This window comes from Helianthus annuus, chromosome 4 (genome assembly GCF_002127325.2).
Source record: "Helianthus annuus cultivar XRQ/B chromosome 4, HanXRQr2.0-SUNRISE, whole genome shotgun sequence".
NCBI lineage: Eukaryota > Viridiplantae > Streptophyta > Magnoliopsida > Asterales > Asteraceae > Helianthus > Helianthus annuus.
Window position 1 is genome coordinate 201,014,026 of NC_035436.2, and position 23,635 is coordinate 201,037,660.

General features: G+C 35.7%; 3 protein-coding genes across 3 annotated transcripts; all 3 read left to right on the plus strand.

The window, feature by feature from the left end:
* Positions 1-1,302: 1,302 nt before the first annotated feature.
* Positions 1,303-5,635, plus strand: LOC110937967 (probable glutathione S-transferase). The gene is made up of 2 exons (XM_022180438.2): positions 1,303-1,675; positions 5,047-5,635. The coding sequence occupies exons 1-2, from the start codon at positions 1,364-1,366 to the stop codon at positions 5,395-5,397; spliced, it is 663 nt and encodes a 220-aa protein (XP_022036130.1). The 5' UTR covers positions 1,303-1,363; the 3' UTR covers positions 5,398-5,635.
* A 934-nt stretch (positions 5,636-6,569) lies between these two features.
* On the plus strand, positions 6,570-7,499 carry LOC110937969 (probable glutathione S-transferase). The gene is made up of 2 exons (XM_022180439.2): positions 6,570-6,881; positions 7,155-7,499. The coding sequence occupies exons 1-2, from the start codon at positions 6,570-6,572 to the stop codon at positions 7,497-7,499; spliced, it is 657 nt and encodes a 218-aa protein (XP_022036131.1).
* Positions 7,500-17,180: 9,681 nt separating this feature from the next.
* Positions 17,181-18,077, plus strand: LOC110934190. Its single transcript, XM_022177375.1, has one exon. It carries the CDS (start codon positions 17,181-17,183, stop codon positions 18,075-18,077), a length of 897 nt encoding a protein of 298 aa, XP_022033067.1.
* Positions 18,078-23,635: the final 5,558 nt, after the last annotated feature.

A 23,635-nucleotide genomic window follows, 5' to 3' on the forward strand; every position in this document is an offset into this window, starting at 1 on the left:
TCTATATATTCCGATTCACTCAATCGTTGTTTGTCCTATATCCCTAATTTATACTTTGAAACAAAACTGATGTTTTCTTTATACTAATTCAAAGGCCCGTCTTTATAGTTGGTTTAGTGCCTCCAAAAACGTTATTTAGATTCGTTATAATATCTTTCAAAAGATACAATTTGTTATGTATATATAATATATAATGACGTCAAACATATTACAAGTTGTATTGAACCCCTATTTATTTATATGTAATATCGAAACTTGAATCATCATGTAGGTCTCGATTGCCCATATAGATAGTTTGTGTGACAAAAATAACAAAAGTCATTTTGTTGGATCCTTTAGTGAAAGCCTCGTTCGAATCCTATATATACTTCTTAGTTTTATTTTCGTTACACTTAAACTTTAAGGCCAATACAAATAATAACCAGTTGAGCTAGTACTTAGAGGCTGTATGACAACTTCGGAATGGTTAAGTGTTGAACTAGCTGTAAGAGGTCTAAATCATTAAGTGTTAAACCAGTAAGAGGTCCATTAAGAGTCAGTAGAATACTTAACCGTTCAGAGGCAAATGTCTGACCAATTCAGATTAGAGGTCGTAACCATTCAGACTTAGGGGCTGTTTGGTAGCCTCTGAATGGTCATTAAGAGGCTACCTCTTAATGGAACCACTAAGAATTTTACCAATGAGAAGGTAGAAGAATGTGACATGTGATGATTTACCATTCAGAGGTTACCTCTTAACCATTCAGACTTGAGGTTACCTCTTATTCATTCAGAGGTTTTAAACCATTAAGATGTAGCATCTGAATGGTCATTAAGAGGCTACCAAACATCCCTTAGTATAATACTTAACCATTCAGAGACAATTGTCTTAACCATTCAGACATCTACTTACGAAACAAACAGTCTGAACCATTAAGTGCTGAACCAGTATGAGATTTGAATCATTAAGAGTCTCATTAAAAGCTAAACAAACAACCCTTGGTTATGTTAAGGTAATAGTTAATAACTAATAAAATGTGTACCACTAATACTTTCTTACAAATAAAGTATAACAACTAACAATAAAACTTTAACTAAAGTCGCCTTTTCAAAAAAACATACGAACCAACTCAAATCAGAACCCCAACAATTAAAAATTTAAAAGTAGTTAAATAATGAAAACTAAAATATAACAAGGTACAACTTATCTGCATGGTATACAAGTCTTCATGGCATAAGTCTCAATAATTGCTCTAGGAACTAATCACGCCATATTAAACTCTCAACACATGATTCTGCATTATATATATATGAACCCTTTATCGACATACTTATCAAACCTACTTTCCCAAAACCAAACCTAAAACCAGGTGTTACGTCGAAAATGGCAGATGAAGTGAAGTTGTACGAGGATGGACGGAGTCCATACGTGTCGAGAGTGAAACTTGCTTTGCATCTGAAGGGAGTCAAGTACGAAAGCGTGGTAGAAGATCTAAGTAACAAGAGTGCGGACCTTCTCAAGTACAATCCGGTTTATAAGAAGGTACCCGTGCTGGTGCACAATGGTAATCCCATCTCGGAGTCTCTTGTGATCATTGAGTATATCGACAACGTGTGGAAAGGGGTTCCGATTTTGCCTTGCGATCCGTACGAGAAGGCTGATGCTCGATTTTGGGCTAAATTCATAGCTGATACGGTAATTCTTATACGCTAAATTTAAGTGTCTGTGAGCCCAAAATTCTTTTTATCGTTTATTTTAACTCACTCTTTCGTATTTTATTGCTCAATTTAAAAACGTTAATTAAAAAATGTAATTATATATCATCTTAGTATATCATTTTATTCAACCTATGTAATATATGAGTTTATTTCTATAAAATAAACTAATTACCATAAAGTTCCCCAAATGACAATAAAATAAATATATCTTTTGTTTTTCCTGAAAATAAGACCATGTGTTATGGTAATGGAATGTGAGCGTGAGGCATGCCACGATATTAGCCCGTTTCGGCGTTCTACACTTCCCCTCATGGGGCGTGGAAGTAAAGGCGTGATTGTGGCCGCAAGTATTGTGTGGTTAAAAGTTAAAACTTCTGATAGAGTGTGGTACAACCATGTGAGTGAAGCCATGTCCTCATCCATCAAGAGATCAACAAAATATATTTATATATTTATAAATGATAACCAGGTAATTATTACAAAATGCTATAAATGCACATGATCACTATGTTCTTTCAATCATGTGAGACTGTGGGTGTAGTTTCTCTTTTGTTTTGGTGGTGCTAAAACTTTACTTATGTGACAACACTTTCTTTTAAACATACGTGACCACTAGTGCTAGTCTAACACAAGAAAGACAACAATCAAACAAACTTTTCAAACTTCTTAAAAATATGGGTGGCATACAATATTATTGAAATTAATAGTAGTTTATCTCATTGTATTTAAATATGAAATATAGTGTGTGTGTATATATATATACCGAACAATAATTTATGAACACTATATTGTGAAAACAAAATAAATTATTTGTTTTTTATTTAAAGCTTTTCAGAATGCAACAAAATAATAATTAAACTGTAATGTTTATTATCTCTCAAGAAAATTTAAAATTAACTTAAACAATTTTGATCCATGCATGGAACCTACACATATGAAAGTCATATGATTGTTATATTATCTACACATAATCTACATTTGTGTAGATAAATAATTACAGTTTAAAATACCTATAAACAAATTAGTTTAATGATATTATATATATATATATATATATATATATATATATATATATATATATATATATAACATATGCATTTAAGAAGTTATTTTTTTTAAATATAAACCAGTAACTAAAAAAAATAAGCAATTTAGTTTTTTTTTCTTTTTGGTCTCACAATATTTTATTATTCTCTAATATATATATAGGGGATGGTTCAAATGAAAACCACTTTTATCGCGAAAACTCAAAAACTAACTAAAAAAGCCTAAAAACACACAAAAGATTTTTTTTTTATTTTTTTCAATTTTTTTTAAATCGTAGGCCTTTTTTATATAAAAAAAATTAAATTTTTTTTTGTAGTACACATGTGTAATACACATACACATGTGCACAACAAATTTTTTTTTTTAAAAAAAAGTTTTTTTTATATAATTTAAATAGCGAAAATTGGTATGCAAAAAAAATTGGTCTGTTTTTTAGGCTTTTTTAGTTAGTTTTTGAGTTTTTTCGACTGATTATAACACAACGAGTAAGTATATATGGTTCACATAAATAGCTACAGAACTGTAACTTCTTACTTGGGGAGGGGGAATGAGGGATCTATTTTCTACAGCCTAAAAGAAAAGAAAAGAAAAGAAAAACTTAACTTTTATATATAGAAAAAACCAACAAGTTTCAATGACCTGAAGTCAGCGAACCCTCTCAACCCTCCATTGGTTCCGCTCCTCTACGTAAACTGTGAGAACATTCGTTATGTCGTCTCAATATTTAGATTTACTTTATTTCTACATGTTTTGATATTTGTCATTCAAACACTTTTTGTTCAATTCCTATGCCGACAGCTTATTCAAAATGATTTATTATTTTCTGCATAAAATAAGAAAGAACAGTAACATGTTACTGAATAAAATTAAGCTATGTTTGAATAAAGATAATCAAATAAAAAAGATTTGACAATCAATCACTCAGCTGACGTGTTATTTTTTTAAGTAGGATATTTGAGAATATAACCACGGTGTTACCATCACATCCCAATAAAAAAAGACTGACATTTAATTATATGTTTTTGATGTAATGGTGTTACCATCATATCCCAATAAAAAAAGACTGACATTTAATTATATGTTTTTGATGTAATATCATATACGCTATTTGTTACTAACAATACATCCAAAATACAGCTTCATACTATATTGTTTGAATCTTGCCCAAACTTTGCTTCGGCGGCTATTAATTAATCGTCATACACTTAGCTTCATAATATATTGGCGAAGATAAAGCTTTTAAACATCTTGTGAGGAGAAGGCCTTAAGGTCAAGTCCCACAGTGAACAAGAATAAAAAGAAAAGTTTGCCGTTCGAAAAAAAAATAATATACTGTTCTCGTTGACTGGTCAAACCGACTATTAGGCTAAGGGTGTGGTTTAAAGCACCTAGGGGCTTTACTACGCCACGTCAGATCCACATCAGCGCCATGTCACATAGGTGGCTTTAAAGCCGCTCCCTTTAACTTGCATGCAATGGTTTAAAGCCCCCTATTAAACAAAATACAAAAAAAAAATAAAGAGAAAAAGATTTGATTGGTTGAAAAGAATGGTCCCACCTGCTTTTCCCTTTAACGATCATTACTTCAATGACGAAGCTTGGATAGCGCCCCCTTTATGGCGGGCAGGGGATGGGTGTGGGGCGCCATAGGACACTAACGACGATGATGTGGTCAGGGGCGGTATACCATACCCCCGACCTTGTAAAGTACCCTTAAAGGACAAAAATATACCAACTTAGGAAATAATCTCTTGTCTAAATATGGATATATATATATATATATAATTAGGATTGTGTGAGAAACACTAAACTAATTGAGAAACTTGAGAATTATTCCGGACCATGCATATAGTCAATTTTAAACGTGTATAATACGAAAAGCTTAAGGAGAATGTGTGGTCTAGAATGTTTCTTAAGTTTCTCAAATAGGGTAGACTTCTCTTAGTATCCGTACCCTATATAAATATATATATAGGGGAGTGTTTAAATGAGAACGCTAAATATTGCGAGAACCGTGAGAAAACGAATGAAAAAACCGTAAAAACTTGGTCAAAAACAATTCAAATTCATTTTTTTTCCTTTAGAGTTATTATTATTATTCGAATACAATACAAGAATGAAAAAGAGACACTGAAACTTGAAAGACGGTTTTGATTTTCCATATTGTAATCTATTGTAAATCTTACTACCACAAAACAAACATTATGTAAGCTTATATATAGGATACTCAAACGTATACTCCTTCGAATCTTGTTTCCCACTTGTAGGTAGAACTGATTCTAATTTTATATTTTTGTTTAGTGCAATCCTGCAATATACGAAGTTCATCGTAGCTATGGGAACGAGCAAGCGGTTCTAGAAGCCAACGAGAAACTGCAAATACTAGAAAACAAGCTCAGGGTCAGTGGTCAGAAGTTCTTTGGAGGTGACAACATTAACTTGGTTGATATTGCTGCTGTTTATATAGCTTATTGGCCTGAAATAGTTGAAGAAGCTAAGGGAATAAAGTTTTTTACTAGAGACAAGTTCCCCAAAGTATCTGAATGGGCTGATAACTTCCTCAATTGTCAAGTTGTCCAGGAAACTTTACCTCCAAGGGCACAATTGCTTGCATATTTTAAGAAGCGCCATGAGGCAAGGAACAAGGCGTAACGATATATCTTACGGTTATAAATATTTAATTGTGTTTTATTATGATATATGAAGTTGCAGTTTATGTGTACAACATCTGTTGATGTTGCAATTAGAAGCTCTTATGATAAGTATTGTTTTATTTAGCGTGTGATAGTTTCTATATTCGATATTGTGTTACTTGTAATATGTAAGATTGTAAGGTGTTCTCTTTGTTTAAGACTTTAAGCAAATAAAGGAGGATTGATCTTTGAAGATATCTTAAAAATTTCCATACCCCGTGAAAAAAGTTTATGAGTCCACCACTATTCCTGAGTTCAGCCTCTTCTAGATGGAATACATCATTGTAATTAACATTGAATAAGAATTACCTAATAAATATTTTTATGTTTTGGTTTTACTTCGTAAATCATCGACGTTAAAACAAGAATAAACTTAAATTTGTATCACAAGTAGGGGTGCAAACGAGCCGAGCCGAGCCCAAGCTCGACCAGGCTTGAGCTCGTTTAACATATGAAAGCTCGAGCTCGGCTCGATTCGAGCTCTATTTCTAAAGCTCGAGCTCGGCTCGAAGGTAATTTTTCAAAATCGAGCTCGGCTCGGACTCGACTCCTTTAGTATTTATTAATTATTTTATATTAGTTATAATTATTATTATACATATAATTTAGTTATTTTTTATATTTATATAAATGGTAAGTATTATTATATACATATACGTTTTATATATTAATAAAAGAAATATATAAACAGAAAGCTCGATCAGGCTCGCGAGCCGGCTCGAGCTTGATAAGCGAAGCTTGGGCTCGGGCTCGTTTACTAAACGAGCTTGTTTTAGGCTCGGGCTCGAGCTCGTTTAAGCTTGGCTCGTTCGAGCTTTTTTTCGAGCCGAGCTCGAGTAGCTCGCGAGCAGCTCGGCTCGTTTGCACCCCTAAATTCACAAGACTCCTATTAATTCCATTAGCATGACTTGGCCTTAATTTTTTTAACTTTTTTACCTTTCAATTTCTTTAAAATAACTCCAACATGGCACTAGAATTATCAAATTTGAATCCAACTTGTATTCGTCTTTGAATATTTCATTGACAATTCCACACGACACATTCCCTCGTTGGTAGTCTATAGTATTTATATGAATCGTACATCCCTAATTTACGCTTATATGCGTTGCTGATAGAATGAGATCATCAGAAATGGCGGATGAAGTGACGTTGTATGCAGATGGACGAAGTCCTTTTGTTTGCCGCGTGAAAATTGCTTTAAATATGAAGGGAATCAAATACAAAAACATGGAAGAAGATCTCCAAAACAAGAGTGGCGCCCTTCTCAACTACAATCCTGTACATAAAAAAGTACCTGTGTTGGTGCACAACGGAAATCCGATCTTGGAGTCTTTAGTGATCGTTGAGTACTTAGACAATGTCTGGGAACGGGTTCCCATTTTGCCTCAGGATCCTTATGAGAAGGCTGCCGCTCGATTCTGGGCGAAATTTATTGATGATAAGGTACTAATTTTTCCCGAATGAATTTGTTAGAAAGAGTTAATACCATGAAAAAGCAATATATATTTTCTAATACTCTTTTTCTTGTCGAGCTAGTCCATATAAGAGTCTGCCCACTCTTGGATCAACTTCTCATAAATATTAAAGTCCATTGGTGGACTTAAAATAAACGAAAAAAGTCACTAAACTATTTTTTATATTATTTTCTGCTTGTCAGAAACTTGTTTTAAAATAATTATTTAACTCTTACATAAAATAATGATATGGTTTCTGCAGTGTATTCCTGCATTATACAAGGTTTTTAGCAGCAAAGGTGAGGAGGAGCAGGTTATTACAGAAGCTTGTGAGCAGTTGCAAATATTAGAGGATGAACTCGAACTCAAAGGCAAGAAGTTCTTTGGAGGTGATAACATCAACCTGGTTGATATTGCTGCTGATTTTATAGCCTACTGGCTTCAACTATTGGAAGAAGCAACCGAAATGAAACTTGTGACAAGAAGCAAGTTTCCAAAAATAACCGAATGGGCTGAGGGGTTTGTCAATTGTCAAGTTGTCAAGGAGATGTTGCCTCCAAGAGCCATCATGCTTGCCTACTACAAGAATCGATTTGGGAAGATCTAGTCGTTTTATGTTCATTATATTTTTTGTTATCTAAAAACCTGATGTTGTACTGATCATAATAAGGAAAATACTATCTTCTATTTAAACGTCCCGCTTACGGCATGCGCATATAATGTGTATATGTGTGGGCGCTCGGGGGGCAAAAGTGAAAGTGCACAAATTTTAACGTTATTTTACTAATTTCATAAAAATAACGTTAAAAGAGAGGATGGTTAATCATGCATCATGTGGTAACATTGATAGTCGAATGACAATGGGGATACATACACTGCGTTTGTCTCAATTGCCGAGCGTTATGTCCTTATGTCCAAGGCTTGATACAAACCATTATCGACACTACTAAAAAACACGCCTATTTCCGACAAACTGGCTTTTCTCGGAAAAATCTAGTCGGTAAGCTTTTCCGACAACGTTCTGATGACCATTTCCTACATATTTCCAACAAAAAAAGATGTTAAAAGTTCCGACAAAATTCCGAGTAAATTCTGACTACATTTTTCCGACAACATTCCGATGACTATTTCCGACTAGTTTCGACCATTTTTTTTTATTTTCGTTTTAGAGTTTTAAACGTTATTTTTTCGGTTCCCCTATTTGCGCTCCATAACTATACATGAAATGTTTTTTTATTTTACCAACTTATATGTATTATACATATACGGACGCCTGTGTGTACTATCGGGATCGATTATTTAAAACTTGCTTGTATCACTATACATGTGTGTGTTTGTGTATACACTGACGTACATATAGACACATAGATACAAGTGCACACATTCTCACACAATATATACAATAATTAGAAAACAAAACTATAACAAACGTTTTTCTATTTTTTATTTATTTAAGTTTGCCGACCATTTTCTGACCACATATTTTTTCTTTTATTGTTTTTTTGGTCAGAACTTCGTCGAAACTTTCCTTCAAATTTCGGACTATATTTTTTTGGTCGGTAAATTGTCGGAAAATAGCCGCTAAAATTTGTTTTTCTTTTTGTTGGTATTCTGTCGGAAACTGGTCGGAATTTTCCGACCAAATTTGTTTTGTCGAAAATTTTGGTCAGAAATTGCCAGATTTCTAGTAGTGCGAGCCGGGGGGGTCTCACTGGAAGCAGCCTCTGTGTTCCTACGGGTAGAGCCGTAGAGATAAGACTGTCTACATCTTACCCTCCTCAGACTCTACCTTAGTATGATGTTGATTATGATAATGACTATCTTCTATTTAACATGTTTACAAGATCGATCCATACAAGGCACAATACTATCTTCTGTTTACACGTACTAAGCTAAGGACGGGTGTAAATGAGTTGATCCTAATTAGAGCTCGTGATCAACTCATTTATACCTTCAAAGCTTGAGCTTTTAGATATCTTTTTAAGCTTATTATAAGTTTGGCTTGTTTATTATTTATCAAAATATTTAATTATTTAACATGTACATATAACTTTTCGTGTATGTAGTAAGCTATGTTATTTAGATACTTTTATCATAGTTTTATATATAATATTATTAAGTATTTTATTATATACTTTTTATAGATAAAATAAAAATTATTATATTTGTATACTTAAATCATAGGCTTATTTATGCTGCAAGTGTAGTCAAGTTTGGTATGTAAACTTAAGCCAACAGACTCTAGTTTTGGGCTCAGGTTAAGGCTTGAACTCATTTAAGCTCAGCCATTTAAGTTTTTAGTAGGTCAATCTTAAGAAGCTCCATCACAAGTGAATGAACTCGTTTGAGAAATATATATTAATGAATATCTCATTTGAAACAAACGACAAAGTACATTACAATACATTTAAAATTCTTAATAAGACTAATAAGTTGTGAACCATTAATCAAATATCAATTTGTGCATGATTTAATGCTATAAAAGCTCAGTACTAAAAAACAATCCATGTTTCTTATAGTTTCACATAAAATTCATATTAACCGAAACGTTCTCTTCTAAATGTCAAAGATTAATGCTAAAAATCGCGTTACAATTAATTTGTGCTTTTGGTGCGTTTCTTGTTGAGTCGAAGTGGTTTAGGCGGGTACATCTCGTATTTGATGAACTTCTCTACCTCGACCAGTGATCGAAACATCCTTCCAGATGATCTATGATGGTAGAACTGCATTCAAATGGTTTCAGTTTGTTATAGATGTATATATATGTTCTTTGTAAATAATGAAGCGAGTAATACCAAACCTTGTCATGAGTTTTGTTGGGCCTTTTTCTGGTCTCGACTCTCCAGCCCTCCAGTCGATTATACACGGATAAATGACATCTTCGAGTATCAGTTTTTGAGAGCCTTTTACCAACAAATCTTGGTAGTCGTTGACGATACTGTACAAAATACATGGCTTAATACTAGGGCTGGCAAATCGTGTCTTAGCAGATTTAACATGTCTATGACAACGCGAACAAGACAAGTTCTAAACATGAATACGACTCATTTAACTATTTTATATCCAATGTCTATAACACAGTTATATGTTTTATGTGCCAACAAAGACCTTCTAATTCTAATTATTCTTGAGAAAGTAAAAAAAAAAATTGCATGGTGTACAGTAAACATGTCTAATCGTGTCTTATACAGGTTATCAGTAGTCAACCCTACTTAATACCTAAACAATTCTTGTAGGAATGTCACTTTACTTCTTGATGGAAACTACAAGTTCCCTTAGAATTCATTACATTCCAATTCCATCAAATCACAATTTCATTAAAACATTGTTATTTTATATTCTGAAAAATTATGCGAACCAAACGACCAGTTTGAAAAAGAAAAAAAAAAGGTTACCTTGTCCCTTAGGAGAATATAGTTGACACATTCAGTTGGAAGGTCAAAGTGTCCATCAACAAAATGTTCGGTCCACGATGTTCTTAGGCCTCTTTTATGCATTCCTTTTGGACGTTCAACATGTCCTTCATCATGTTCTTGATGTTGAACTAACGTTAGTATCCCCTATCAATCAAAGATGACTTTTAGAACTAAATTAGGTAATTTTTCTTAACTAAAAGTGCCCTTTTGCTCTATATATGTGTGTCTATTAAGTAATAAGACATTAAATTCTAGAAGTTGAAATAGTAAATTTTATCAAACTAGTACAAATTGATATCCAAACTGTAAATTAATTATGCTTACCTTCTCTACAACCAAGATACTCTTTGATGTCTCTTGCCTCTTGAATGATAATGGGATGGTTGCTAATGCTTCCTTGTTTATCAATTATAACCAACAAAGTATTAAAACATATATATAAAGGCACTCAAGGTCTTAAACATGTGTGTCTTTGTAGCAAGGAGCGATGTTGTATGGGTAAGCGATTACGTATAGTTGCATCTAATATACGCATGCAAACATAACATAACATGCCCTCTTAAGTAGTGACCATTTGCTTACCCCATGCATAGGCTAGGAGTTAGCTACAAAGTACAAAACTCCTAAAAAGTGTAAGAAGTCTATATATGCATTGTGTTTTAATTTTTATGAATGTTGTTTTAGATTTTTTTTTATTTATTTATTTATTTATTTTTGCATGGTATTACATAGAAAAACACAAAACGTAGCAATTTAAAACATAATGAAATGTATTATAGGCATGAAAGTTAAAACACAATACCAAGAAAGTTAATCAGTGTGTTTTAAATTTCATGCATAGAATACATTTCATTGTGTTTTAAATTGTTACATTTGGTGTTTCTCTAAATAATACAATGTCATCAAAAGAATCTAAAAAATCGTGCCTAAAATTTAAAACAACATTAAATTTGTAGAAGATACCTCAACCATGTTGACACTTGCTTTTAGTCCATTCGAACAATTTGAAGAGATTTTTGGAATAACATGATCACTCAACATATGGTCTTTCTCATATGATACCATTGGTGGCTAAAACCAAAAATAAGGTCACAGTTAATTATTAAACAACTGAAATGATATTGTTAGCAATGAAATGAAATGAAAATAAAATGTGCATATTAAACGTAGAAAAAAAAAACAAAACAAGAAGTCTTACGGATTCATTCAAATCAAGAACACACATATGTTTCTTCAATCGACTAGGGTTCATAAAAAAATCATTCGTAGGAGACGACATTCTTCTGAAAGAATTTAGAATGCAATGTGCAAATGACCTTTCAAATATGTAGTTTAGAACAACAAACCAACTATTTATAATGTTTAGTGGTGTTCTATACAAACTATAACGTATAGAAAAAAGGTAATGTATAATAGGTTTTTTAAATGTCAAGATACATAACCTTCTTTGCTCTCATAATTATTAAGCTCCTCTTGGCTGGTATTCTTTGATTTTTTTTTTTTTTTTTTTTTTTTTTTGTTTAAAGCTTTCCATATCAACCATACAGAAAAAGGCATATTCTGATTCGCATTCTATTATGGTGATTTACACAGAGTGTTTTATGATGAGGGTATATGTGTATGTTAAATAAAAGGTAGGTTTAGACGCACTATAGGTAATGGTTTAGACGTATCGTTGTAATTAATTGCGTAGTATTTTCTAATTTTGAAGCAACATATGCATGTAAAGTTGTAACACTAACTCTCCTGAGAAACCGAAGAGTCGCCGGAGTGCTATCGGAGTTTGCCCGTCGAAATAGCGTGCGAGGTCCCGGTAGGTTCGGTTTGTACCTTGCATTCTATCTTGACTTTGCATCTCTTTCACTCGGTCGTCTTCCATCCCTCTGAACACGTGGTAATCCTCCTCTACCCTCTCTTCCCACAGTGGTTTCTGAATCTCTTCGGGGCTTAGCGGGTCTGATATTGATCGCGGCTATCTGAGTATAGTTGAGCTAGATCGATTCGAATCCCATTAACACCCTTAGGGTTGAGTTGCCACTGTTTCGTTTGCTTTTTTGGAGGTGTTAGGGGAGTGATTCTGTACTGTCGGGTGTGGTGGTATCACAAAATGGCTTTGCCGGAAGATGGTGGTGGAGAACATGATTATGGTGGTCCGTGGCATGATGTTCAGAACCGGAAGAGTAACCGGAGTAGGGGAGATGGTGTGGAATGGACCTTTCTAGTGCAGAATATCTCGGATAAAGTTACAAGAAACGTTATGTGGAGGGCATTCCGACCGTTTGGATTTGTATCGGATGTATACGTGGCTCGGAAAAGAGACTCCAGAGGTAGGTGCTTTGGATTTGTACGATACGTTGGCGTGGCGAATATGAAGGAAACACTGGTGTCTATGAATACAGTTAGGATGTTTGATATGAAGGTTACAGTTTCGTTGGCTAAGTATGATAAAGAGCACAAGAAGATTAACTATACCCCTGACATGTTGGGTCGGGGTGAATGGAGGCCGAAAAATGGGAAACAAAGGAACGAGAACAACTCGGGAGTAAATAAGTATGCAGGAGGTCCCCAAAATCCTCAACAGTCATCTGATCAAGGCCTTAAACATGCACCGGGTATTCACGAGGGGAGGTCTTTTGCTGACTTGTTCAAAGAAAAACCTGTAGTAGAAAGTCATGGGACTAAAGTTATTACTGTACAAGGGAAGGGTTCATTATATCCCCTTCATTGTGTTGGGAGGTCAGTGCTCGGGTATGCCAAAGATGTTATGACAATAAGAGAAATGAAACAGGCAATGGAGGATGAAGGTATGACGGAAGTTGGATTATCGTTCGCTGGTGGAGTGACTTATTTGCTAACTTTCAGGGATAAAGCAATGGCCAATATGTGCATGGAGTTATACGTCAGTTTTTTCAAAAAGATGTTCTCAAAATACCACTTATGGTTGGGGGAGGATATCCCTTTTAGCAGGATGGCGACCCTTAACATCACTGGTGTACCGTTCATGATCCGAGATAACACCCTGTTCGATAACATAGGGGGTTTATTTGGGGAAGTAGTAGAAAAATCATCCTTTTCGTGGCAGAAGGAGGATAACTCCCTGGCTTCGGTTAAGGTAATTACGTCCCAAGCGTCCAAGATCGATGAAGCTGTGGTCATTAAGTGGAATAATAGAACAACCGCAATCTGGGTAGTGGAGTCTACTGACCAATGGCAACCAGTTAGGGATGATGATTCAGTGTTGGATTCCCAGGATAATGGTTGTGAGTCAAACTCGGATTCAGACATGGAGTCGGAAGAAGTGGAGTTAGAAGATATGGAGGATTTGGAGGAGGGAGAGCTAAGGCAAGGAATGGAGAACGTAGATCGGAGTCAGGATGTTGATCGGAGGAATGATCGGCCGGAAGATGCTCCGGTAATCGGAGATCAAACAGTTGGAAATCAAGAGTCGTTGGAAGCCCAAGGGACTGGGGGTGTTAATGCAGACGTGGGTATTCATGACGTGCATGGGGAAGAGCTGGGGGCGGCGCACGTGCGGAATAATGATGAGTCACACGCGCCAGTGTCAGATCAGTCAAACAAAGAGGATTGTGGTGGGCCAAGTGAGGTTAATTTGGGTATGCAAAATAATGGGCCTTTTGTCGCTGGAGTTGATATTCACTGCAATGGCTCAAATGATGGGCTAGATGAATTGGGCCCAATGTCGGCAATAAACTTGGGTAAAAGAAACAGAGGTGAAAGAAGCCCACCCTCCATCGGATCAACACAGGGTCCTTCACAGCGTATTTTTAATCACTCTGGTATGAATGACAGAGAACCTTTGGATCTTAATACTCCTGTTCGGGAGTATTCGGGTATTAACAGTGCAACGCCTCCGATCCCCAAAGAGGGTACTGGTACCCCAGTAGTTCAAACAGGTAACATGGAGACAGAGGGCAACTTTTTGGGAGACGGGCAGGATGAAGATACGAGGATACCGGTTCCGAACCAGGATGTCGATGAAGAGGTAGAGGACACAATTAGGGTTGGGGCTCTCATTGGTGTGGATCTTAATGGTTTCGAGGCTGCGACAGAGATGCTTGTTGTTGATGAAGGTGTTCAAAATGGTTCTCGATGAATTGTCTTTCAATCAATATTAGGGGGGTCAGGAACAGTCGGAAGTCGGAGTGGATTCGGGGTCTCAAAACTAGTCATGGGTTACATTTTATTGCTATTCAGGAAACGAAGCTGCAGGATTCTGATTCGTTCATGTTCAATCAGTTCTGGGGTAGGTCCGAGTTTCATCTAGCTGCGGTTAACTCACAAGGTAGATCAGGTGGTTTGGCTTGTTTATGGTGTCCGTCTTTATTCAGGTGTGTTGATATAGTCCGAAATAGATTCTTTATTGTGATTTCTTGTCATTTGATGCCCTCAGGGTGTAGAATTAATTACATGAATGTGTATGCTCCCAATGATGCTGCAAGTAGGCGGTCAGTGTGGTCAGAAATTTTGGGTGTAAAAAACGCACTACAAGGTTTATGGGTTGTGATGGGTGATTTTAACGAAGTGCGGGACGCTAGTGAGCGTATGAATTCTGAATTCTCTGAAGTAAACGCTGAAGCTTTCAATCAGTTTATCCTCTCCGCTGGGTTGGTTGAATTTAACATGGGTGGGGGCAATTTCACATACATATCAGACAATGGGCAAAAGCTTAGTAAGCTGGATCGTTTCCTGGTGTGTTTGGGGTTTAGAGAGCAGTGGCCTAATGCAACAGTTCTAGCTTTAGACAGAGGTGCGTCGGATCATCGGCCAATCGTCCTGTCAACTGTTCAGTCTGATTTCGGTCATATACCATTCAGGTTCTTTAACTCTTGGTTTGAGTACCCGGGTTTTGCTAGCTACGCCGTACAGATTTGCAGTGATTTCTCTTTTTCGGGCCCGGAGGAACTTGCTCTTGCAATTAAGTTGAGGTGGTTAAAAAATAAAATCAAGGCCTGGCTAAAGGAGGAAAAGGAAGTTCGGGAGGGCATTTATGGTAGGAAAAAGAGGAGATTGGTTAGCATCGAAAATTTGGCGGAGGAAAGATTGCTCCTGGAAGAAGAGTTGGCGGAAAGAGCCGAGTGTAAAAACTATGTGGTTGAATTCGACCGTTTAAAGCAACTTGATTTGAGGCAAAAATCTAGGTCCAAGTGGGCCATAGATGGTGATGAAAATTCTGCCTATTTCCATCACATCATTAACGCGAATATCTCTACAAATAGATTGAATGGATTGTTGATTGATGGGGTATGGGTTACGAACCCTTTGGCTATCAAGGAAGCGTTGTTTGAATTCTTTGATCATCAGTTCAAGGAACCAATGCCTAATAGACCGGGATTGGTATGTCCAAATCTGGCTACCATTTCGGACAATGAGGCAGCTATGTTGGAATGCCCTTTTTCTGTGGAGGAAATTAAAGATGCAATATGGGAGTGTGAAGGGGATCGAGCACCAGGACCGGATGGTTTCAATTTTAAGTTTATTAAAAGGTGTTGGTCGGGATTCCGAGAGGATTTCGTGAAACTATTTAACCAATTTTATGAAACAGGTTCTCTGAATAAAAGCTGTACCTCATCCTTCATAGCGTTGATCCCCAAGGTCAAAGATCCGTTGAGCCCGGCGGATTTTAGGCCAATTAGTCTAATTGGTGTGATAAACAAAGTGATATCAAAGGTTCTTGTGAATCGGCTAAAAGGGTTACTGGGAAAATTGATTTCGGAGCAACAATCAGCGTTTATGGCCGGAAGGAATATCATGGATGGTCCACTTATTCTCAATGAGGTGCTCAGTTGGTTAAAAAAGACAAAGAGAAACGGGATGTTCTTTAAAGTGGACTTTAATAAGGCGTATGACTCTGTTAACTGGAGCTTTCTTGATTCGATTATGGCGCAAATGAACTTTCCAAGTAGGTGGAGGGGATGGGTTATGGCCACGCTGTATTCTGCCAGAGCCTCTGTTCTGGTAAATGGGTCACCAACGAGAGAGTTTGACTGTTCTAGGGGTCTACGTCAGGGTGATCCACTCTCACCTTTCTTATTTGTCATTGTTATGGAGGCCCTCACCGGAATAATGAAAAGAGCAGTGTCTATTGGGCTGTTCAAAGGGATTAACATCTCTAGTGAGGGGCCAGTTCTATCTCATTTGATATATGCAGACGATGTGATGTTTGTTGGCGAATGGTCGAGGGCAAATGCTGTCAATTTAAGACGGATTATGAGATGCTTCTACCTAGCTTCTGGGTTGAAAGTAAACTTAGCTAAATGCAGCATATTTGGAGTGGGAGTTGGAGAAGAGGAGGTTCAAGATGCGGCCCTCTTTCTTAGATGTAGACAAGGTACGTTTCCATTTAAACACCTTGGTTTAATGGTAGGAGCGAATATGAATCTGGCTCGAAATTGGAAACCGGTGCTTGATACATTCAAGAGTAGACTATCAATATGGAAAGCTAAAACGCTTTCCTATGGTGGGAGAATAACACTTATAAAATCGGTGTTAAACTCACTACCAACCTATTATTTCTCTTTGTTTAAAGCACCAATTAAGTTCTTGATGCGTTAGACAAGATTAGACGGGTCTTTTTTTGGGGCGGGTCGGAAGAAAAGGCGAAAATGAACTGGGTTGCTTGGGATAAAACGATCGCCCCAGTGGAATATGGGGGGTTGGGTTTTGGCTCTCTTAGGGATGCAAACTTGGCTATGCTGGCGAAGTGGTGGTGGCGTTTTAAAACAGAAAAAAAAGGGTTGTGATGACGGATTGTTTGGGCAATCCATCATAGGTCAAGGGTATGGAACGACATCCCGGTGAAGGTTTCGGTGCCGGGGCCGTGGAAGAGTATTCACAGTGTAAGGCAGTCATTAATGGATGCAAATATCGATCTACACCAGGACTTTGTAGCGGAAGTGTGCAGCGGAAAAAATGTATTTTTTTGGCTGGATATATGGTTGGATCAATTGCCGTTATATGCTAAATTCCCAGCCCTATTCAAGGAGGAATCGGTAAAACAATGCTTGGTAGCCGATCGGTGCGGTCGTGGAAGTTCTGGGCTGACTTTAAGCTGGGCCTGGGCTCGGCCTGTACTTGATCCAGAAGCTGCAAATCAGCTTCAGCAGCTGATAATTATGCTCGATGGGTGGGTTAGTTCAACCGGCCCAGATATATGGAAGTGGAAACATGAAAAGGATGGTAAGTTCTCTGTTTCAAGTATAAAGAAACTGCTTAGTTCTGTTAATCGTATCAGCCCCGAACGTGTTTTTGAGTGGAATAACTGGGTACCCAAAAAGGTCGGAATAGTAGCATGGCGAGCGGAGATGGAAAGGTTGCCGACGAAGTGTGCTTTGGTTAGACGAAATATCCCGGTTCAGAATCTTTTCTGCGTTTTCTGTGGTGATTATGAAGAAACATGTGATCACGTCTTTGTCTCGTGTCATTATGCGCAAACAATATGGCAGAATTTGGCGGCATGGTGTATGATCCCACCGATCATTGCATTTGGAATAAATGATTTGCTCACACTACATGTTTCAAGCTCGGGCTCGAGGAAAAGAAGGAAAGTAATACATGCTCTCGTTTTGGTGACTTTTTGGAGCATTTGGAAGTCTAGAAATGAAGTCGTTTTTCGGCAACTCAATCCAAACACGACGAGGAATTTGGACGAGATCAAATCGATGACGTTTTTATGGGTCAAAAGCAGGTCAAAAGTGGAGTCGTTATCTTGGGAGGATTGGAGTCATTTTAATTTAAGCACTTTGATCTAATGTAATAGCATTTGGTGTTGTGTAATGGTTCTTGGTTTAAACGTTGTATATTTGGTGGTAGCTCCTTGCTACAATGAATAAAAATTGTGTCGGCCGTTCAAAAAAACTTAAGTTGTAAATTTTACAAAACCATGATATGCACACATCCATATAATGTAAGGTGTTTTTTTCGCACGATAAATTTTAACACAGAGATATTATATATGTATGCACTTGGAAGAAATTTATTGTAACACTACTTTGGTTGTAAATTTTACAAAACCATGTTATGCACGGTTCCGATAACTTTTGAAAAAAAAAACACCTTTCTTGTAAATTCTAAATAAATTCCACATAGTCTGTGCGCAAATGTAGAAAACTGGATCATCAAACACACGGTTGCCCCTTGCATAGACGAGGCCACGAGGTTTCAAAGACCACATGTGGGATACCAACAATGTCACACCCTCAAATTTTACGTGCGTGGTTTTACCGCGAGGCGTGTGACAAACCAAGATCCAGCCGCTAATCATGTTGAACCATTCATAAATAATTAAAAAAAAATACTTAAATACCACATTCAACACGAATAGTGATAATGTTTTAACAATTTCAAAATGAAAGTAACATAAGTTTAAGTTTGACAATGTAAGCAAAAGTATCAAAATCCAGACATGACAAAACCAACAGTTATCTGAATATTGTAGGAAAAAAATAGTTTAAATAGATAAGAATGATGCTCCAATGTGCATAAGATGCGATGATCCAAATATCATGCCTTAGCGACCTATGGAAGAACATACTAAAGTATGTCACACAAACAGGGCCGGCTTTGGGCCTGTGCGAGAGGTGCCACCGCGCAGGGCCCAAAGCATCTAGAGGCCCAAAATTATTTAAAAATATATATGTTTTTAATATATAAATTCGATGTAGAAACATAATAAATAAATTCTCTCTCTTAATGGATGCCGAAATTATGTGTTGAACTGATTATTCCGGGTTCGAATCCCACGATAAGTCTTTTGTGTTCTAAGTTTTTCAAATTTCTTTTGTTTTCTAGGCTAATTTTTATTAACCGGAAGAAACTCATACTTTTTTGTTTTAGGTTTAATTTTGTGACGCAAACTCGTACTTTTTAGTTTTAGTTTTAATTTTGATTTTGATTTTTCAATTTTAAATTTAGGTCTTCATAAATTTGTATGTTCTTTGATTTTTTTTCTTCTATTTAACAATTTACAAAACAAACTTTACATGTTTACGTGTTTAAATTTGTAGGTTTTTTATTTCTCGTTTCTCATTTAACCATTTACAATATAAACTTAGAAGAACTCAATATCTAGTTCTATTTATTTTATTTGTATGACAAGGTTCGTGTTGCCAAACTAATTTGGATATGTTTACACATATATTACAATTCTTTTTGCTAAAGAAGATTCAAATGTTAGTTATTTTTGCTTGTCCAAAGAGTGTTGAAACTAATGTTAGGTGTATCAATTTATTTGTAAGATAAAACTAGGATTTCTTGTTTTTAATCAATGCTAATTTGACTTTATGAATATGGATAATTATGATACATTGAAATATAAAAAAGAATCGGTATGGATTATAAATACTTGATCGAGAGCTTTACTTCCAAAAACGCTAGGAGTGTCACGATTTGTTTAAACAAGTAAGTTTGACCATTTTGTTATACTATTTTTGTTTTGTTTATTTTATCACAATTAGCGTCGTATTATGGTTTTTTTGATATATGATTGATGAGTTTATATTATAGGGAGGGGGCCCAATTTTTTTGTCTCGCACGAGGCCCAAAACTTTTATATCATTCTCAGGGACGGTCCTGCACACAAAGTTGGTGAGTTCATAAGTTTTAAATCTTAAGGATTGTTTTTAGAAAATATATAATTCTGATATATCAATAGGTAGATAGCCTGTTTGCAAATTACTAAACAAGTGAACCGAAGCTGACTGTTGTGTTTTGGTGCCTTCCACCACGTCTATCACAAACATGGTACTTGAGTTAGGTCAATGTTTCACATCTGGTTCCCAGCACCGTGTGGGGTTTGTCGAGCCCAGTAGTACTACCAAATATTACCTTGTCATCCCATATTAATGGATCAGTGTGTAAGGACTTTCGTGATATTATGTGCATTTAGTACATAAGTGATATAAAAGAAATACATTAACTAAGCAGTGCTCTTGTTTCTTCCAGAAAACATATAAGCAAATAGTAGTGAAACTCATTGTTTACAAAGAAATCCGAAAATGCAAAAGACAAAGAGTAGGTGTCCAGTTAACCACTATAACATGTAATGTCTGTTAGTGTATGTTCGTGTTGGTTCTCAAAACCTAAGTAATCCAAACAATGTCGTTGTTTTAATATTTTAGAAAAGACTCGCATGTTTGACTAACTTAGCACAAGTTGACTCGACGACTCGTTGGTGATTTATTAAGTGACTTAACGTTAATTCATATTCATGAAATCAAGTAAAGCTATAGAACACATCAAATAACATGTATGATGACATTTGTTTAAGTTTCACCTCCTAATTACCCTTTGCATAGTCAAACAGAAGTAAACTCTAGTGTTAACAAAAAGTTTTGAGCAAACATACTACAACTTCAGTTTTTGAGTCAGTTTGTACATTTTACTTAAAATATTAAATGATGCAGAAAATTTACGATTATATTATGGGATATGCCAAATAGTCCATGTGGGTTTGTGCAATTTTCTTGAGGTCTAAAGGTTTATAGAAAATTAAAATTCAACATTACATAAAGGTCAAAAGCGTCGTTTTCTGGTGACAGTTTATCATTAAATTTATAAAAAAAATCTACGTCCCTTCAATTAATGCAAGGCCAATTGGAATGTCTCATAAACTCTTAGGAGTACCTGTTGTAAAAATTTCATGTCCTAGATCCCAAAATTGATCAAGTTATAGTCTTCATAATAGACCTTATTTTCTGATCAGAAAACTCGGCTTTACCCATCTACATTAAAATTTGCAAAAACAAAGTTAGGGTTCATGAAAAATTAAGAAATTTGTGTGGATCGTCTACACATCCAGTAGATGATCCTAGACTCAAGAATGGTCCTATTTGGCATCGGTATGTGCAGGTTATTGTAGATCACACAAAAACGCACTAATTTGTTTATAAAAATTAGAGTAAACTTCAATTTTATAAATGCTAGATCACACAAAAACGCACATTCTCTCGCAATTACGAGAAACAACTAACCATTAAGTCAAGTAACATATAAGTCCACAAAATTACATTAATATTTTTTATGTTCGAGATATTATTCCCATGTTCTACCAACGTTTGGGGTTAGGCTCGTGTGCGGTTCGGTAATTCGGTTAATTCACCGAAGTACTGTTATGTGGGTGTTCGTGTACTGACAAATACACTAAATCAACCTTAATCGAGTGTAATGAAATAATGAATATCTATGATAATGTTAAAGATAACACACTTGTGTTAACGGAGTTAACCTAAAAGTTCTCGGTTGTCACAAACAAACTAGTCACAACCAAACAAAGAGGTTCGTTAATCTCTGTAAAAACAAGTACATTTGTGAAAACAGATAAACTTCAACGATGTTTAGAGGTCTAGAGCGAAATATTCATTTGAAAGCAGTTGATGACTGGTTTTTATTTATAGTAACTTGTTCAGAGATATAGAGCAAAACAAAGCAGTTGCCATCAAAAAGTTATTCCCACCGACAAACATCTAAAAATCCTATGCGGGATTCTTATCCGAAATATTGTCTTTGTAATTAGTGATGGATTACCAACAATAGCGGATCTAGACCAAAATTGCAAGGGTAACGTTTAAAAAAATACCGTAATTTACTACGATGTAAGCAATTTTTATTCTGTTGCGTATCATTATTAACAATATTTGGACTTGGAGTTGGACCAATATTATCATTTTCTAGGGCTTTTCTTTTAAATAAATTGTTAACAGGAGCATGTTTAGAATATGGTTTCATCTTCCAAACAATTGCCGCACATAAACCCTGAAATCACAAGTGAACAAAATAAAATTAGAAACAATTTATAAGTGAACAATATAATATTATAATGATATAAACTTTAGAAAATTTAAAACCAATTGCACATAAAACCCTATCAATTCCATATAAAATTATAAACCATCAATGATTCAATGTACACCATAAACAATTGCAATTTGCACATAATTAATTAGAATTTAAAAGTAGATTTTTACGCATAATCAATTGCACATACCCTCTTACATTGGAGATTTGGAGGTGGTCGACAATCAACAGTGGGTCGGTGGGAAGTGGAGTGGCGGCGTTTGGTAATCGGCAGTGGGAGGCGGAGTAGCCGAGGTGGGAGGTTGCCAGAGGTGAGGTCGCTAACTTGATAATGTTGAGCGTTGTGTGTCGCTGTTATTTGTTCCATTCAAAATCAAACCCAAATCATTTGGGCTTTTAGGTTTTAACCAACCATGTAGGCTTGTATGTTTTAGTTATCTGGGTTATTGAGTTTTAATTTTTACCCGTTTATTATTGGGTTTTTTAATCATAAATTTGCGGTTAGGCTTTCAATAAAAACCCAATTTTCTTTTATGGTTAGCCTAAAACAATCTTAGGGGTAACATAAATTTTTTTCCCAGGGGTAACATAATATAAAAAATGAAAAATAAATAAATTGCACTACGTCGTAAAAGTTGAGGGGTAGCAAATGTTACCCCTATTACTTAACTATGTCCTCCCGTGATTACCGAGTAGCCTGTTAGAAAAATATTCCCACAACATCTTTAGAGCATGTGCAAAAATCTTATCTTAAATGTTACAAATATAAATAGAAACGGACTACCAAGGAGTAGTTTGTCAGAAAATTGTTTTCACCGAAATGCGCCTAAAATGTTAAATTATCAAGGGACAATACATTAGAAAATAGTCAACAAAGACAACGAACAATTTTGCATTCGTAGAGCCTCCATAATTCGTCAGTGATATTCCCTACTTCATGGGTTGTGCTCTTCGTCTTTGGTCCTACGATGATCGTCAAGGGACTACTGACATGGGATTTCGTATGTAACAACCAAGGTAACCATTAGTTGGTGTCACAGACATCAGGCATGGGTAAATAGGTAATCTTTAGATGACATCGCAACTACTAAAAGATGGTTTGAGATGACGACACCTTCCACGTCATCGTTGTCCACCTTCATCATCATCGGTTGGTTGTTGCCTTCAAGTTTACGGAGATAGATAGGTTAGAGAAGAAAACAATGAGAGAATGTAAAAACTTGGGGATTCTTGAAGAAAAATAAAATTAATATAGAACCGTAAGAACTGCATAATACATTTCTATCTATTGTTTTGAGTGTGATACATAAAACAATTATGAAACCGCCTATGTTTCTCGCTCCCCATACTTCTGATGATATTTATGCATTATGTACAAATGCATAATGCAATTCTCGTGGTTCTAGTACATCTTCAAATGTTTCATATGTTGTATATATTTTTTAAATTCATCTTTTAATATTTAGGATGTAAAACCATATTTTCTCAACAAGAGTCTCATATCCGTGATAAGAGG